Consider the following 17,971-nt stretch of genomic DNA (forward strand, 5'->3'; position numbering starts at 1 on the left):
CTACTTATACCTCCATAACATTACCCATCTCCGCTTTGCCCAGTTAGAAATTAATAGGTTTGATCTAATCGCCATTATGGAGACATGGTTGCAAAGTGATCAAAATTGAGAAATAAATATTTTCCGAATATATTTAACTTTTACAAGAGTTAGGCAAAACAGAAAAGGAGGGATAGCCCTGGTTTTATAAATGGTATTTTAGCTTTTGTTACAAAGGGATTGGAGTATAAGATTACAGAAGTCTTACTAGAATTATACAGGGCATTGGTGAGGCCTGGAGTACTGTGTCTAGTTTTGGTCTCCTTACCTAAGGAAGGACATATTTGCCCTAGAGGGCATGCAATGAAGGTTCACTAGTCTTGTTCCTGAGATGAGGGGATTGTTCTATGGGGAGAGATTGAGTAGACACGGCCTATATTCCTTGGGGTTTAGAAGAATGAGAGGTGATCTAGTTGAAACATATGAAATTCTTAAGGGTAGATGCTGAGAAAATGTTTCCCCTGGCTGGGGAATCTAGAACACAGGGTCACAGTCTCAGAATAAGGAGTCAGCCATTTAGGACTGAGATGAGGAGAAATTTCTTCACTCAAAGGCTTGCGAATCGATGGAATTCTCTATCTCAGAGAGCTGTAGATGTTCAGTCATTGGGTATATTCAAGACAGAGGTCAATAGATTTTTGGGTACGAAGGGAATTAAGGGATACGGGGATAGTGCAGCAAAGTGGCGTTGAGGTAGAGTTCAGCCATTATCTTATTGAGTGGCAGAGCAGGCTCAAAGGGCCAATTGGCCTACTCCTGCTCCCATTTTTTATGTTTTTATGTTCTTACATCCCAACTTATCTGCTACTGTCACCCTCCTCCATGTTTTTTTTTACCTCCAGACTTGACTATTCCAGTGCTCTCCTCGCTGGCCTCTCATTTTCCACCTTCCATAAACTTGAGCTTATCCAAAGCTCTATTGTTCATGTTCAAACTGGCACCATGTCCCACTCACCCATTACCGCGTACCTGCTGACCTACATTAGCACCCAGTGCACCAATGCCTTGATTTTAAAATTCTCATCCTTGTGTTCAGACGTCCCCAAGGCCTCACCCTCCCCTATCTCTACAACCTCTTCTAATCCTGCAAGCATCCAAGAACTTTGCATTTCTCCAGCACTGGCCTCTTGTGCATCGTCCACTTCCTCAGTCTCACGATTGCAGGCCATGCCATCAGCAATTTAGGCCCTAAGCTCTGGAATTACCTTCATAAACCTCTCAGCCTTTCCACTTCTTAATCCTGCTTTAAGATGCTCCTGAAAACCTCTCTCTCTTTGACCAAGCTTTTCAGCATCTGTCTTAATATCTCCTTCTTTGTTAATGTTTGTCTGGATATGCTCCTGCGAAGTGCATTGGGATGTTTTACGACGTTAAAGACACTAGATAAATGAAAGTTGTTATATCCAACTCATGGCTCAGCACTGCATTACATGGAGCATTTACCATTAAGCTTTCAGATGAGTCAAGAAAAGGTTTAAAAAAAATTTACAACTATGTAAAGAAAAAGTTGTACTCTTGATGTTACAAGCCATCTTTCCTTCTACAATCTGCAAATTAAAATCTAAGCTGTGCATCATGAACCACCAGCTCCTAATTTATCATACCTTATCTCTTCTTTTCAGCCTTGATGGTGCCTTTCACTTTTATTGAGCTTCACAGCTTTTAGAACATTCTGAAGTAATAGACCAGAATTTTCCGCTTCTGCACTCTCCAGCTCATAATTTTCAACCCACTCATTTCTATTGGTGGAAGATTGGGTACTGTAGAGTGTAGAAGTGGAAAATACCTGCCTCAATAATTTGCCTAAACAATGGATGTGGTTTAACAATTGGTCATTAATAAAAAGCACATTGACATATAGAGATATATTTTAGAATTTTGCATTACCAGCATGAGCTTGTTAAATCTACATTATATAGTTAACTAGTGCCTTGTTAATCAGTTGCATTTACAACATACATTTCGACCACTATTACTTACTTTCAGCTATCTCGTTTCCCATAATGAGATTAACATATGTGCTCTGGTAAAGGGCACAAAAGGTAACTGCATAAAATATCAAGAATAAAATGATAAGAATATGTTAGTTTGCTACTTATTTGATATGCAGTCCAGTAATGGGGAGGGCTGCATTGCTGAAGATGCTGCCTTTCAGATGAGATGTGAAACCAGTGTGCCTGTCTGATGATTTAGCACTATTTGAAGAAGAACAAGGCATTCTCTTGGTATCCTAACCAACATTCCTCCCTCAATCAACACCATAAAAAGACAGATTAAATGGTCACTAATCTCATTTGCTGTTTGTGAGAACTTGCTGTGTGAAAGTTGGTAAGCTGTTTGCCTCTGTCCCAATGACTACCCTTCTAAAGTAAATTGCTGAATCCAGAGGTCATGAAAGTAGTGTTATATAGATGCAAAGTATTTTTTCTGCTTTGCCATCAGGAGGGGAACCAGAAAGGGGGCTAGCATGAGCTGGCACTCACCCTCAGGAGTGTTGTGAAGCTGAGAGGAGTACTCCGTTGCCACCCACAAGCACTTCAATGTCACATAAAGGGGAGTTTAAAAAGATTGTCTTACCTTATTGGTGGCAGTCTTCGAGCAGCTCTTTAAGGCCCACTGGTTAGACCATATCACAATGCAAAAACTGAGCAGAGCAGACCTGGCGTCAGCATCAAACATTTTAATGGAAAAGTCGTTAAATAGGCTTTACGCCCCTCATTAACATATTCAAGCACCTAACCCCTGTTTTAGACTGCCGCCAGGGGTACCTCAATATTGCTCGGTCCAATATGAGGTCAGATGTATTTCAAGAACTCTTGGGATCTGAGCATTTCGCCCCCAAATAGGGCCTTTTCACCTCTGTCTTCCAACTGGAAAACAGGCGAAATGAGGACCAATTGCCCCCAAATTTTTTTAAACTCTTCACTTGCAGAATGGGTGTGTAAATGACAAATGAATTTCAATATAGATTAATGCGAGGTGCTGCATTTTGATAGGAAGGATAAGGAAATCACATCCTCATTGTTAAGTGTCTTATTGGGTGAAGGAGCAACAAGATCTAAGGGTACAGATACGCAAATCACTAAAGTAGCGGCACAGATTAATAAGACCATTAAAAAGCACACAAAGTACTGGGTTCATTTCTAGAGGGATAGAATTGGAAAGCTCAATGATTAGGCTGGGTTTTATGGATGCCCCCCGAGATGACAGCCTTCTCGCCCACAGGCCAATTAAGGCCCTTGAGTGGCCTATTAACAGCCACCAAAGGGCCTCTTCCTGACACCACTGGGATCTTACCAGCGGCTAGGGTGGTGGGTGGGGGAGGGCCTTGTAAAACGAGGCACACAACTTGTGAGCTTGGGAGGGGTCCCTCCTCCGTGGGCCACATTGCCCACGGAGGACCCCTCCGCCGCCAAAACCCCCAACTCCCTGGACCCAACTCCCTGTGGACTTCACACCCACCCCCTGCACTCTGCACCTCCCTCATCGGGCCTTCTGGACTGGCCCCGGTGACCCCGCCTCACTTATCTGAGGTCTGGGGTTCCAGCGTTGGGCCTGGGTCCAAGGCCTTTGCAGTACCGGCAGTGGCCACGACTCTCGATGGCGCTGCCAATACTGCTGAGCTGCTGGCCCTGTGATTGGCCAGCAGCTCTTGGAGGCGTGATCCCCTTCTTTAAAGGGACAAAGATCCTGGCGCAGGAAGCTTTGCCTCCGGAATAACGTAGGATTGCACCAGGCAGTGGGGGGGGGGGGGGGTTGGTGGGGTGGCGGGAAAAGGCTGAGGCAGGGTTCCCTCCGCCTTTTTGGCTCAGTGCCGGGAACCCCACCTCCACAAGATCCTAGTCATTATGTTTAACTTAGTTAGATCACAGTTGGAATACTATGCACTGTTCTGTCTCCATATTATAGAAGTATTGGTAAGGTGCAAAAAATATTTACAAAAATAATACCAGAAATGAGAGGTTATATTTATCAGGGAGGGTTGAACAGGTGACTGAGGGATGGCCTGATGGAGATTTTCAAGATTATGAAAGGGCTTAATACGGTAGACGTGGAGAAAATGTTTCTACTTGTAGGGGAGACTAAAACTACAAGCCATAAATATGAGAGAGTCACTTATAAATTCAATAGGAATTGAGGAGAAACTTCTTTATTCAGTGAAACTTGCTACTACAAGGAGTATTTGAGGCGAATCGTATAGATGTATTAAAAAATGAAGCTAGATACAACAACAACTTGCACTTACATCGCATCTTTAACTGAGTAAAATGTCCCAAGCTGCTTGTCAAGAGCAGTATAAAAAAAAATTGACACCAAGCTACATAAGGAGATATTAGGGAAGAAGAGATAGGTTTTAAGGAGCCTCTTAAAAGAAAAAAGGGAGGTAGAGAGGCAGAGTGGTTTAGTGAGGAAATTCTGGAGCTTAGGGCCTTGGCAGCTGAAGGCATGGCCACCAATGGTGGAGCAATTAAAATTGTGGTTACGCAAGAGGCCAGAATTGGAGGTGCACAGATATCTCGGACAGTTGTAAAGTTGGAGAAGATTACAGAGATGACGAGGCAACAGAGGGGTTTGAAAGCAAGGATGCGAATTTTAAAATCAAGGCGTTGCTCAACCAGGAGTCAATGTAGTTCAATGAGCACAGGGGTGATGGCTGAATGGGACTTGGGACACCAAAGTTGCAAGCAATCTGATTCAGCCTCAGTTATCAGTGAGAGGAATGGAGCCAGTGGCTATGGAATGGAGTTTGTGGCAGGGACCACAGGCAATGGCTTCTGTCTTCCTAATATCTGGTTGGGGAAATTTATGCCCATCCAGTACTGGATGTCAGACAAGCAGTCTGACATTTTAGAGACAGTGGAGTGATGAAGTAGTGATGAGCTGCTGGGTGTTGTCAGTGTATACATAGAACCTGATGTGTGCTTTTAGGTGATGTTGCTGAGGGGCAGCCTGTAAGGGGAAATACACGAGGGGGAAAGAAATAAAAGGTTGTGCTAAAGAGTTAGATAAAGAGAGATGGGAAAAGGTTCACGTGCACCTGGATAACCTTATTGGGCTGAATGGCCTGTTTCTGTGCTGTAAATTCTATGTAATTCTAAATAAAGGACCAAAGTTTCTAGGTTCCCAAAATGGCTGTTAATTGAATTCCTATTCGTCAACTGAACAGCTGGAAAAAAAAACCTGCTGAATCCTTGTAACGTATTTTTAGCAAAAATGGCATTATTTTGTCACTCATACCCTCTATCTGATCTTTATTGGTTCTGATAACTCCCAATCTTGCCTTCCAACTGATTAGGTTGGTGGGTATTGACAACCTGAAACCCCAGCAATAAAGCTGATTTTCCTATGAAATGCTAACAAACCGACACAATGGTTGATCACTGACAACTTGAAATGCTGACAATTTGCATGAATGCTTTCATCATGTCTTCTCTCTCTATTCACAGGCTTCACACAAACACAGAAACCACACTCAGTATATTGCAATTCAAGTTCTGTTTGTAGATGTTTCTTTACAGTCAGCATTCTAACATATTTTCTCTTCTGCTTTTGTATTTTTTTTTTAATTTGTGGGATGTGGGCATCACTGGCTAGGTCAGCATTTATTGCCCATCCCTAATTGCCCTTGAACTGAGTGGTTTGCTAGACCATTTCAGAGGGCATTTTTTTGTAAAGAGTTAACCCAATTGCTGTGGGTCTGGAGTCACATGTAGACCAGACCAGGTAAGGATGGCAGATTTCCTTCCCTAAAGGGCATTAGTAAACCAGATGGGTTTTTACAACAATTGTCAAGGTTTTTACAACAATTGACAATGGTTTCATGGTTACCAGTAGACTAGTTAATTCCAGATTTATTAATTGAATTCAAACTTCACCATCCATCATGGTGGGATTTAAACCCATGTCCCAGAGCATTAGCCTGGGCTCTGAATTACTAGTCCAATGACATTACCACAATGCCACTGCCTCCCCTCCCCCTGTAGGCCTACAAGAGCAGCCTGTGAGTGGCCCTGAATCAACATTTTACAGCATCCTTTGTCACTCTCATCACCTGTTGTTAGCACTGGCAAAACTACATACATCTCAAAGAATGCAGCTGCACACTCAGTGGCCCGATTAACTCTGTGCCAGTGGATGGGTTTTGAGTGAGTTAAAATGTCACCCACTGAGCTTGACGAGGAAGTAATGGGGGAGTCATAGTGCACAGGTGAGCAGGACTAAGTGGTGGTCCCAGAGAAGAAGCATTAATCTGTTATTTGGGAAATCTGGCAGTGTGGGCCGTGCCACCATGTTCCCGTTTGCTACCCTGTGGGAAAAGGGGTGTAAGTGATAGCTCTGTTCATCAATGCATCAATTACTTGGCTGATACATCTGTTGGCAGCAAATTGGCCAATAATATGCTAGCCTGGAAGGATGCAGAGGGTAAAGATGAACTTGATTGCCAGTGGCAGTGGTAGAAGCATGATGCAGGTTAGCAACGGGCTTCCTTTCAGCAGACAACATAGCTCTGCAACTGTCTCCTGGATCAACTTAAGCTTGTAGAGCCTGTGTCTAAGCCTGTAGATAAGGTTAAAGGCATAGTGACAAGTCTGGCACTGGTGAGATCTTCCTTAGCACGTCACCTTTTGTTCTTCTTGTGATCCTGTGATGGTGAAGCAGCAAAGGCATATAATTTGCAATGGAATGGCAACAAAAATATAGCTGTGTATATTGTTGGCCTTTAATGCCCATTTTAAATGGGTAAATTTGGTATTAGACAGGAAAACAGGGAAACCAATGCCTGCCTTATTTTGCCTGTAATTTAATAAAATTGAGCTGTCTAATAAAAGTTCTCATACATTCTGTGCAATTGACAGCACAGCTGGTGGGCATCCAGGTTGAGAATCTTGTGTACCTTGTGAAATGGAAGGCTCTGGTGAGTTCTGTGACTCAATTTTCCACCTTCCACTGGTCAAGATCCTGCTGGCAAAAGCATTTTCGCTCCATTTTCACAGGTCCAAATGATTGCTGATGTTCAATAAAATAGAAACATACAGAACATAATTCATATGATATGCACATTTTATTTTGTTCCAAAAATAGCAAAATGTATATTAATGACATTAATATGGAGTTAATAGCAAAATATCTGGCGAATTGCCATCCAACACAGACTCAACTTTTATACCGGAATTACAACCACCCTGATCCCAATTTATCATTCAATCAATTTTCAATACATTAAAATAATACTTCCTTAGTGTAGACTTAATGCCACTTTCACTTTAGACTTATAAATTTTATCTATTCATCAGGGATGAGGAAAGTAAAGGTAAATGCCATTCTGGTGTTGTTATTGTCTGTCTGGACTGAGATTTGAAATCAGTCAATACCTGAGCAGCTGGTTAATGCAGAACTGACAAACACAGCATGAAATATGTCTGCGACACTCCAAACCAGCATGAAAAAATCCCATTGATGCAAAGATGCCAGTTTAGATCACAATCTACAAATATTCAATCTTTAATTTGTACTGAAAATAACATCTCTTTAAAATAGACATGCACTTCTCACATAAATACATTTCTTGAAAAGTGCCTTAAAATATAAACACATGGTAGAAACCAATCATCTTTCAAAACCTAGTTTCTGAAGCTCCACGCCTTAACTTGTTATCTAAAAACTCATTGTTTTCAAAACTTAGATTATTATGAGATCTTGAGATCATAAGTAATTTCTCTTTATTCGTGTAACTGCCTTTTACAGCAGCTTGTGGTACGGGTAGTGTGTCCATTGGATCTTCTTTATTTTCCAGTTTCACATAACCCTTGCTGTTACTACGGTCAAGCCGTGGCCAGCTTGGGTGCTTTCTTTGCTCGGCTTGAACCGTGAGTGTTGAGGGACCTCTCTCCAAGTCCAAAGACTTTGAATGACAGGACAACATGTGAAGGGAAGTGTTTGATCCAAATTCTTTCTTGGGGAAACCTGGCGATAGAAATATTCCCATGGATGCACCAGAAGATGCATTGGGTGTTTTTCCATCTGTTACAGTGGTGTTGCTTCTTAACAAACGCAGATTAGGTGGCTTATAGGAGTCATTAATATCAGTTGATGGTACTGTTAAAGAAGTCATCGATATGTGTCTAGCCCTACCTTTACTGAGGTCAGAATCCTCTGTGATATTATCAAGTTCAGGTTCATCAATCACACAGTTGTTAAGTTTAATAACAGGGAGTGTGAAAGCACTGATGGATGATGAAACAATAGACTTTGTCTCACACTTTTTAGGATTGCTACTTTTCTCTCTTTGAGATTCTGTCTGTAGCCTACAGATGGAACCTGATGGTGTTGGGGTTTTTGGGTATAACAGCGTATTAGCATCCTTAGGTAGTCCATCCTCTTCCTCATAACAGTTCCATTTCTGTGGAGTGATTCCATCATTAGATGACCCAGAAAATGACAATAATACATTAGCAGCCAGCTTAGCAGCACAATGGTTGTCATAACCTTTGACATTAGAATCTCCAGAGTGGCCAATCCAAACCCCATTCATATGTCTTTGCTCTTTAATTCTTTGACTATGGATATCAATGACAGTGGAATAAATATCTTGCATATGTATCACTTTTGTTTCTTTGTCCCTATTTTCATGTAGTATTGCATTAGCACAAATAAATATAAATATCCCTATCCCCATGGTGAAAGGACCAATCATTTTCATTTTATCAGAGTGTAAGTGCTGTTCAAAAAATGCCATTAACACTCCAGCGTGGTCTGTTATTACATGAGACCCATTATCTGGAATTCCGGATTTTGAAACTACAGGATATTTCTTATTTGCCTCCTGTGGCCAATAACCAAGAACTGCCATTGCAATTCCAACCATCAAAATCAAAATTCCAAGAAAAAGGAAAAATCCTGAAGGTGAATAGAGTCTGATTTTGCCTCTTACTACAACGACATTGGCTTTGGGCTTACGTTTGGGTCGCCTTTTCGCTGGAACAGAGGACGGAGGAGGAGGATGAAAGTGCTGTGATCTAGCTGAGTCCTGTCTCTTCAGGGCTGCCAGTCCTGTTATTACACCCCCTGTTGCTATCATAGTGCTGTCTTCTTCCTTGAATGTGAAGAATAGGATAATACAGTTTCAGAATAGTCGAGCTGAACTTTTGTCAATGTGCAAAACAGCCATTCTCCGAATAACCACATACAATAACTCACAGAAATATTATTTTTAGGAGGCCTTTTAGGAAAGTGTTAAAATGAGGAACATCAGTTAATTAAATGAGAAATTAAATTGCTTCAAATTTACTATTAACAAAGAATCGCACATTGATATCAAATACATCCTTACTGCCCCTTTACATGAATATGTTTTAACTAAATCAATAATGGAATAATTAAACTGAAAGCTTATTATGGACAGCACAGAGGAAAAAGAATACTGGGCCAAAATTGGCAGAGTGAAATTTTGTGCCACTGATTTCCACACAGGGTTAAGTATTTCTCTGGTCACTGTGTTACTGACATTTAAGTCTGTTTGTGAAGATTTCTTCTGTTAGGCATTTCTAATGAAATAAAAATGTTTATTTAAAATGTATTTATTATTTCATTAAAGATATCAAACAGAAAATATATGCATCAATGCAGAAACTATTGTGCTACACACAGCAACCAGAGGAATTCTTTCCTCTTGCTGAGTTACCATTGCAGCCAAGCCATCATAGGCATTTACTTTGTGGCGGTGAAGCACTTTCCCACTGAATGGGATGGTATATTGAAACACCATCATGCCAGGCCACTTTCAAATACCTCCTAGTATCTGATTATAAAGCAGAGCTTTCAGAGGCTTAGTGGTCAATTATCTCACTGTCTTCTTGCCCATGAATGTGGGTGGCACAGAGAAGCAACAGGATGGGAAAAGGAAAAAAAAAATTAAAAATATCAAGTTCTTTGAGTGTTCAACAGCTAAAATTATTAACTCCAGACGAGTAATTGAAGTTCATATAAAATATGAGTGACAATAGAACATTGTCACTGAGAACTGGCTTCAGATCTGTTCCTGAGAAATCAGGATGAATTTTCTTCTTTCCAACACCATTTAGGAATGAGAAATATTTACAATGAAAGCTTGTGCCTTATACAACTGGCATCAAATGTAACATATGGAATTTGTAACTTAAGAGATGTGTAAACAGTTATATATTGATAATACTTTAGTAACCCCCCATAAAATTTAGAGAGTTCAGCAAACGGTCACGATAATGCAGGAGCAGATGACTTCCTGAGACTGGCATTTGGGCATACTGTCACAGTAACATTGGTCAATATTGCATTTGTCTGGTGTTTCACTTGACCTGGGAGTTCTTCATATTGTCATTAGTGTCAAAACTATTTCACTTTCATCGAAATGCAATGAAGTTACAGCACCGGAACAGGCCATTTGGTCCAATCTGCGTTGGTGTTTACCCTCCAAGCAAGCAAACAGTTCTAATCACATTTATCCATCCTGCTACTATATCCCTTCCATCAATTGACTTCAATCTTGAATGTTGACGTAGTGTCTGCCTCAATCACTATCTCTGGAAGTGAATTCCACAGAACTCACAGCTCACTGTGTAAAGAAGTTTTTTTTGCCTTCAATTCTAAATTTCTTACAATACTTAATACTCATATTTAAAAGACTCCATTTACTTTTAGACTGAGTGTACCCAGAAGCACAGTGCTGTGTCCGTGCCAGCAGATCTACTGTGGATATGATCTTCTCCATACACCAGCTACAAGAAAAGTGTAGGGAAGCGTATACCCCTTTATCATACTTTTGTATATCTTACTAAGGCATTCGACACCATCAGCAGAGCAGGACTCTACAAGATATTGGGAAAAATTGGCTGGCCAGCAAAGGCTTTCAGTCTCATCCACTCCTTCCAATGACAACATGCATTGCACTGTATAGTTTGATGCCTCCACTTCAGGCAGTTTCGGAGTGAAGAATGGAGTGAAATGGAATTGTTTCCTAGCCCTCACTTGTTCGGCATCTTCTTCTCCATGTTCCTGACCTTCGCCTTCCCTGCAAATATGGAAGGAGTCTACTTGCACACTAGGTCAGATGGCAAGCTCTACAATCTATCAAGGCTGAAACCAAAGGCAGAAACACATTGCATCCTGATCAGAGAACTCCTCTACGCTGTTGATGCTGCACTAGTCGCTCACACGGAAACTCAGCTATAAAGACTCATGAACTGTCTCTCCCATGCCTGTAAAACTTGTTCTCCTTGATTATAAGCGTCAAGAAAACCGTGGTCATGGGACAAGGTGTTGTATCTCTGCCCTGATCACACTACATAACACCCCACTGGAGGTGGTTAGCAGATTCTGTTACCTTGGGTCCACAGTGACAGACAATCTGTCCCTTGATGCAGAGCTCGATACACTCATAGGGAAAGCAGCTACCACCTTTGGCCGACTTGCAAAACGCATGTGGGATAACACCAAGCTGACCCTTAGGACCAAAACTGATGGTTTATAAGGCCTGTGTTCTCAGCACCTTGCTGTATGGCTGTGAAACATCGGTGACTTACAGCTACCAGGAAAAGAAGCTCAATAATTTCCATCTTTGTTGTCTGCAGTGCATTATGGGTATATCCTAGCAGGACAAAAATCACAAATGTGGCAGTCCTCTCAAAGACAGAGCTCCTAAATCTGTTGGCACTAATCAAACAGAGGTGGCTTTGGTGGATCGGACAAGTCTGCGGGATGGAAGACGGTCCAATACCCAAGGACCTTCTGTATGGTGAGGCAGCTGGGGCCAAATGACCAGTGGGGCACCCAAAGTTCCACTTCAAGGATGCTTGCAAGCATGACATGAAGGTCCTCAAAATTGACTATCGCACCCGGGAGTCACTAGCTGGCAAAAGAGGAAAATGGCGACACATCCTGTGGACTGGGGTGCACTACCATGATGATCAGTTGCTACAGCAGCTTGGCAACAGGTGCCAAGGTCAAAAACAACAACTCACAGTGTCACTTGGCAGCTTCGCGTGCAGCACTTGTGACAGGACCTGTCTCTCAAGGACTGACCTTCACAGCCATCGGCAAAGGTACACCAAGAGAAGCCACTCCACCTAAATGCATTGTTTGCTGTGTGTTCATCATCTTTCTTAGATGGAAGGATCCCAACCAACCAATCTTTTATTTATTGCTCCTCATTCTTGACTGCTCAACTACTGGAAATAATCTGCTTCTATCACCCATACTATCTTGCTTCATCTTGAGTAATACAAATTCTATAAAGAACTATGAGGAAAAAATAAAATGTTAGAAAGGCTAGCATTGCACTGCTTTCTTTAACTTACACTTCAATAGTGTAAATATTAGATTGCTCTGCTCCAAAATCACATGCCGCTATAAAGTGCTTAAATAAGAACAAATTATCAACCCAGCTTGCCAAGTGTGGCTTTAATAATGACCACAATAACAAAATACAAAGCACATGCTGTGGGAAAGCTTTTCATAAACCTTCTCATGGCAGTCAATTTTGTTAGACACTGGATAAAGAGAAAGAGAACAAAATTGCAATAAAGTAAATTTAATTGACTGAAGTATCTAGGAACAGATCACACACTGTGTAGAGTATATTAGTGTGATCTTTGCTTTTTATGGAAGGAATCAACAGATGTTCTGGAGCTGGGAATGGAAGTCTCAAACTATAAGATAAATTAAATGTTATGATACATGTGGAAAATGGAATTTTAACATATACAGTTTGTTAGATCACTTTTGAAAAGAAACAAAGCCTAAAGGTAATCTGGAAGGTTCAATCTGATAATTCCAAGATTGTATGGATTACTATCCATGTTGAGAATTCCTTGGTTTATTTGGGCAAATGTTAACAGCTGCATTAACTATTGTGGTGATTAGTAACTACAATGCTTATGATTCTTAAAAACAACTTGCATTAATATAGTGTTTTTAACATAGTAAACTGTCCAAAGACGCTTCACAAGAGCATAATCACACAAAAAATTGCATCAAGCCAATGAAGGAGATACTAAGAAGATGACTAAAAGCTTGACTAAAGGAGATAGCTTTAAAGGAAGATCTTAAAAGAGAAGTTTAGAGGGTAATGCCATGGAGGGCTTTGAAAATAAGGATGAGAATTTTAAATTTGAAGCTTTTTGTGGACTGGGACCCAACAGTCTGGTTTAGACTGAAACACTGACAGTGGAGGGAGATAGAATTGTGGTGAGAGTATGAAATTTGCAACTTGGGCCAAAGACAATGGCTTTGGTCTGCACAACGTTTAACTGGACAAAATTGGGGATCATTTAGGACTGGATGTCAGGCAAGTAGGCTGACAATGCGGATACAGTGGAGAAATCGACAGAGATGGTGTTGAGGTAGAGCTATGTGTCATCAGTAAATATGCAAAACCTGATGTCATATCTTCAGATGAGGGCCAGCATATAGGTGACTAATAGGAAAGGGCTAAGGATAGATCCTTGGAGAGTTCCAAAGGTAACAGTGCGGGCTTGAGAAGACAAGCCACTACAGGAGATTATCTGGGTGTAACTGGATAGGTAGGAGTGCAGCCAGGAGAGGACAATGCCATTCAGCTGGACAAGAGGAGAGATCCTAGAGGAGGACAACATGGTTGCTAGGTAGCCATACATTAAGCATAAGCACACTGCCTTTATTTTATGCTTTGCCTAAAGTGAAAAAGTTGGCAATTGCACTGCAGTCACTGTGGGAGGGAAGTTATCAGTGACGTCTTCTCCTACACCACCATATGGATTGACAAAGGAGTGATGTTAACAGTGTCTATATATATAGCCATTATCTGGATATTTCTTCCCACTGATGGGAGTGGATGATACTTCAGAGTAACATTAAATAGGAGTCAGAGAAAAATTCTGCATGGATATGGAACTGATAGAAATGGAATAAACTGGAAGAGACTGCATGAGCTATTTGCATACTTAATATCAATTTTCAGTAATGGTTCCTAATTTAAAATATAGTCTGGAGATTACATTTGGGTTAAAACTTAGTGCTTACTGCCTGCGACTTTAACTGAAGTACTAACCAACTATCTCTGTCTCTCTTTCTGCTAATGTGGTAACTGTCATTTCCAGGGACAGTCTTAGTCAATCTCTTCCATTTCAAATGATATGCTCCTTATAGCTGCACGATCCATCATTCAAGTCTTTACAGAGTTCTGGTGAAAGGCCACAGACCTGAAACGTTAACTTTGCTTCTCTCTCCACAGATGCTACCAGACCTGCTGAGTATTTCCAGTATTTTTTGTTTTTGTTTCAGATTTCCAGCATCTGCAGTATTTTGCTTTTACTTTACAGGATTATGTTGGATTTGGATTGAGTTAATGAAAAATAAATAAGAATTCAGCCATGTTTAACTTTCTATCATTATTTTCCAACATTTCCTTTTTCCTGATTGCATTCCATTAACCTTGCTCACTTCATCTATAATCACAAAGAGAGTGTTCATTGATTTATAATCTGTAAAACTGACCTAAAATTAAAAGATCAATTCTGGAAGAAGAAATCTGGGTGATTTAAACGCTAGACGAAATATAGTCAATAGCAAATACATCTTCATAGCACCAACAATATCATAATTGAAACATCCCAACTAAAGCTCAATTCTGCCCTTCCAATTGTGCTCCTCACTTCCATGTTTATTGTGCAACCCCGGTAGACATGTCCCTTTTAAAAAAGAGCCAATTTGATGAAAGGCTATCGATCCTTTGAGTGTAACACTGTCCTGTTCCAACCGTTGTAACAGAATCAGGGGGAACCAGTGTTGGCTCATGAAAGGTAGACTTGCTTGTTCAGGTACGTCTCAAACATAAAGGACTTCAAATCCCTTGATTTTATTTCGGCCACTATTTAGGTCAGAGTTGCAGCACCTCGCAAACTATACAGAGATCTTCTCATTCCTTCTGGCCGCCAGTTTAAGTCATAGTTTGTTATTTACATTTGCAACAAGTACTAACACGGAACCGTCTTTTACAGCTAACAGTTTGACATCCTTCCAATTCACAAGCTTTGGGAATCCATCTCACATTTAACAGCAGCGATCTCAGCACTTTCTCTATAAAAAGCTACGAAATTAACAGAGAATTAAAGAGACAGTCACATTCCTATCCTCATTCACACTTCACAGCAACACCCAACGGCAGTCTGTTTTCGCAGTTCGTTTATTATGTAGTGCGGGCTAAACAGTCTGTTTCCCTGGCAGGAAGAGATGTTTTGGCTATTGACTTCATTTTAAATGTGAAATTCTCACCTGGATGAAAGAGCGAGCTGTTCGAGTATATAATCCTGTCTGGGTGTCGTCGCCTTGGTTTCAACAGATTGAAACTGAAGGAAGGAATCCGTTCACCGAAGCGCAATCCGATTTTAATGTTAAATAGAATCTTCTTACCAGATCGAGCTCCTCAGAGTACCATCTTAATTATTTAAACTTTCTCTTTGATGTGGTGTCGTTACATTTCTGCCTTTCTCGGAAGGACGGGAAAGCCTTTAACTGGATAGATATCGCGTTTTGAAACAGTTCTGGCTCCCTTCGTTCGGCTTCATCTTGGTCATTTGGAGCTGGACTTGGCTTGTGCCTGCAGCGATTCCCCGGAAGAAGCTATCAGCGCGTTCGAGCCGCTTACACAAAGGAGCGTCAAGATCCCAGTTTGCCCGTACACAGCCTATAGGGAGTAGGTAGAATGAAATGTCACACACAGTAACTGACTGCCCTTTGCTCACAGTGCAGCTCTCAACCAACATTATCTGCCGAAAAGCGGACAAAAAGTTGACTTTATATAATTTCAGGTCTGCAAAGCGAGAAAAAAATGTAAAACTCTGACAATTACTAAATTACCTCGCACTTAGCATTGCAAGTTATTTTCAAATGGTGAACTCTTAAAAAAATGGTTAGGATTTCTTGTAAACTTGCTTTCTGTGATGATTATCATTTGATACTTACTTGATCACACTGAGCTTTTCCCCCAGAATGTTTTCTCCTTTGGGTTCTTGGATAAGATCTTGCTCAGACTAAAAGCTGAGGTTGGAGGTGTCAGAGAGCAAAGACAAACTGGGACTTTTTGCCACCACGTGATATTTCCCTTCCAAGGAATGTGACGCACATAGAAACTAGGAGCCTCTTTCTGTCTACCGATCACTCACTCTTCATTCCCCTATACCTACAGCAGCTTCCAATTCGGATTGGCATTCATTGGCCACTTAAATTACCTGCGTCTCATTTGCGTTATTAGAGTATCGTCCCCGTCTCCACTCCAATGCTTGAAACCTCCCTCTGTGAGAGCTGGAGAAGGTGTGGATATTATGCATTGAACGTGAATTCACTGGATAGTCCAGTGCTGTAAGGACTGGTTGCCATAATTCCGAGTTCTCATCGACACAGGCGACCTCACCCAGCAAAGTAATAATTAGACATATTTTAGTTTTACCTCTCAAGTATCTGATACACTTTCCTGTCTTTAACGTTCCCTTATCAAATACCAAATTAAAGTGACCTTAGCAGTAGAATAATAGTGCACATTATATGATATAATGCTCCTGTCCTAGATCTTCAGATTTACGACAAACAATACCATGAGAGATCCACTACTATGTGCACCAGTTAATCCATCCAGGACTTTCCATGTTTGCATGTATGTGTCATTGAGATAGATGGGTTCATTCTAACAGTTCCTGGACCTGAGTTTAATGAATGGTCTCCCTCTTCCTTTCAGTACCAACTGTACAAATTGAAAAATAGGTCATTAATGAAAAGGATCACACAAGGACACAACTCTCTGGAATCTTTGGGCTGTCAAAGTTTAATCTTGAGAAATATGTCATATGCCTCCTGGTTCCCATAAGTTACAATTTAATAACACTTTAGACTTGTAAAGGCTGAAGTTCTTATTTATTTCATATAGCCCACCATGCTGTTTGGTAAAGACTGCCTGGAGGCTGCTGTGTGTTACACATCACGTGACTCTCCAGCCATGAATGTGGCCCCCTAAAACACTTGCACATAACATATAGTTCCTAGCTAATTAGATGTTTACAGATAATATATATAACATCCCTTTTTAAAAAACACAATGCTTCTCTATCAATATAACTTCCAATCGTTAACTATTTTTTTTAAAACTAAAGAAGATTAACAATTGTCTTTTAGAAATAAACTGAACCCCCTTTAGAGTATTTTCTTGTGTGTATCCTTTTCTAAAAATATTACTCACAGTATCGCTTAGGTGGCAAGATGTTGCACCTCCATCTTGTAGACTTGCTCTCAGTGGTGAGTTGGCAAGCTTCACAGGCGATGTTGTACTTGTTGCTCCTGATGTCGTAGGAGTTGTGCTTGCTGTTGCTAATGTTGTGTCACTTACTGGTGATGTTGTTAATGTTGTCTTGCTCGATAGTGATGTTTCTGGTGGTGTTGATGACCTTTTCTGTTTTTCCAGCACAGGTATAGGTCGAATATGAACGCTGTTCCTTCTCATTTGCTTACCGGTTTTTGTCTCAATGGTGTTTGACCTTGGAGTTTCAACTTCAATAACAACTTTTGCTGGGCTCCAAGTTTTCATTATTGGATCCTGTACATGCACAGTTTGTCCTTTCAACAGTTCAGATAGGGATTTAGCATACTTGTTGAAGTATTGCTTTCCTCTTACCTGTGCTTCATTGTGTTGCTGTCTGACTTCCTGCTGGTCACTTGGAGGATGTATTTTGCTTGGCAGAGTTGTCTTATACTTTCTTTCCTTCAACAGCTCTGCAGGTGATTTCATGTCAGCCTTGAGACGTGTGGATCGGAGTGACATTAAGGCCAGGTTTGGGTCTTCCTTTATCTCTCGGCATTTCACAAGGGTTCTTTTGACTGTCTAGATGTGCCTTTTTATAAACCCATGTCCCCGTGGGTAGTGTGGTGATGA

At 40.9% G+C, this 17,971-nt stretch overlaps 1 protein-coding gene across 3 annotated transcripts; it reads right to left on the reverse strand.

The window, feature by feature from the left end:
- Positions 1 to 7,101: 7,101 nt before the first annotated feature.
- On the reverse strand, positions 7,102 to 16,101 carry tmem200a (transmembrane protein 200A). 3 transcript variants are annotated; one of them, XM_068018142.1, is made up of 3 exons: positions 16,015 to 16,101; positions 15,463 to 15,736; positions 7,102 to 9,133 (listed from the first exon to the last, which is right to left on the reverse strand). In XM_068018142.1, exon 3 carries the CDS (start codon positions 9,116 to 9,118, stop codon positions 7,655 to 7,657), a length of 1,464 nt encoding a protein of 487 aa, XP_067874243.1. In that variant the 5' UTR covers positions 9,119 to 9,133; positions 15,463 to 15,736; positions 16,015 to 16,101; the 3' UTR covers positions 7,102 to 7,654. The 3 variants fall into 3 exon arrangements, with proteins under 3 accessions (XP_067874243.1, XP_067874234.1, XP_067874253.1); XM_068018133.1 differs by having other exon boundaries at positions 15,325 to 15,736; XM_068018152.1 differs by lacking the exons at positions 15,463 to 15,736; positions 16,015 to 16,101 and adding an exon at positions 14,102 to 14,143.
- Positions 16,102 to 17,971: the final 1,870 nt, after the last annotated feature.

The sequence above is a fragment of the Heterodontus francisci genome, chromosome 3 (genome assembly GCF_036365525.1).
Source record: "Heterodontus francisci isolate sHetFra1 chromosome 3, sHetFra1.hap1, whole genome shotgun sequence".
NCBI lineage: Eukaryota > Metazoa > Chordata > Chondrichthyes > Heterodontiformes > Heterodontidae > Heterodontus > Heterodontus francisci.

Bases quoted from the DNA above. Each gene is read 5' to 3' on its own strand.
- tmem200a (XM_068018142.1), bottom strand. From the start codon at position 9,118: ATGATAGCAACAGGGGGTGTAATAACAGGACTGGCAGCCCTGAAGAGA.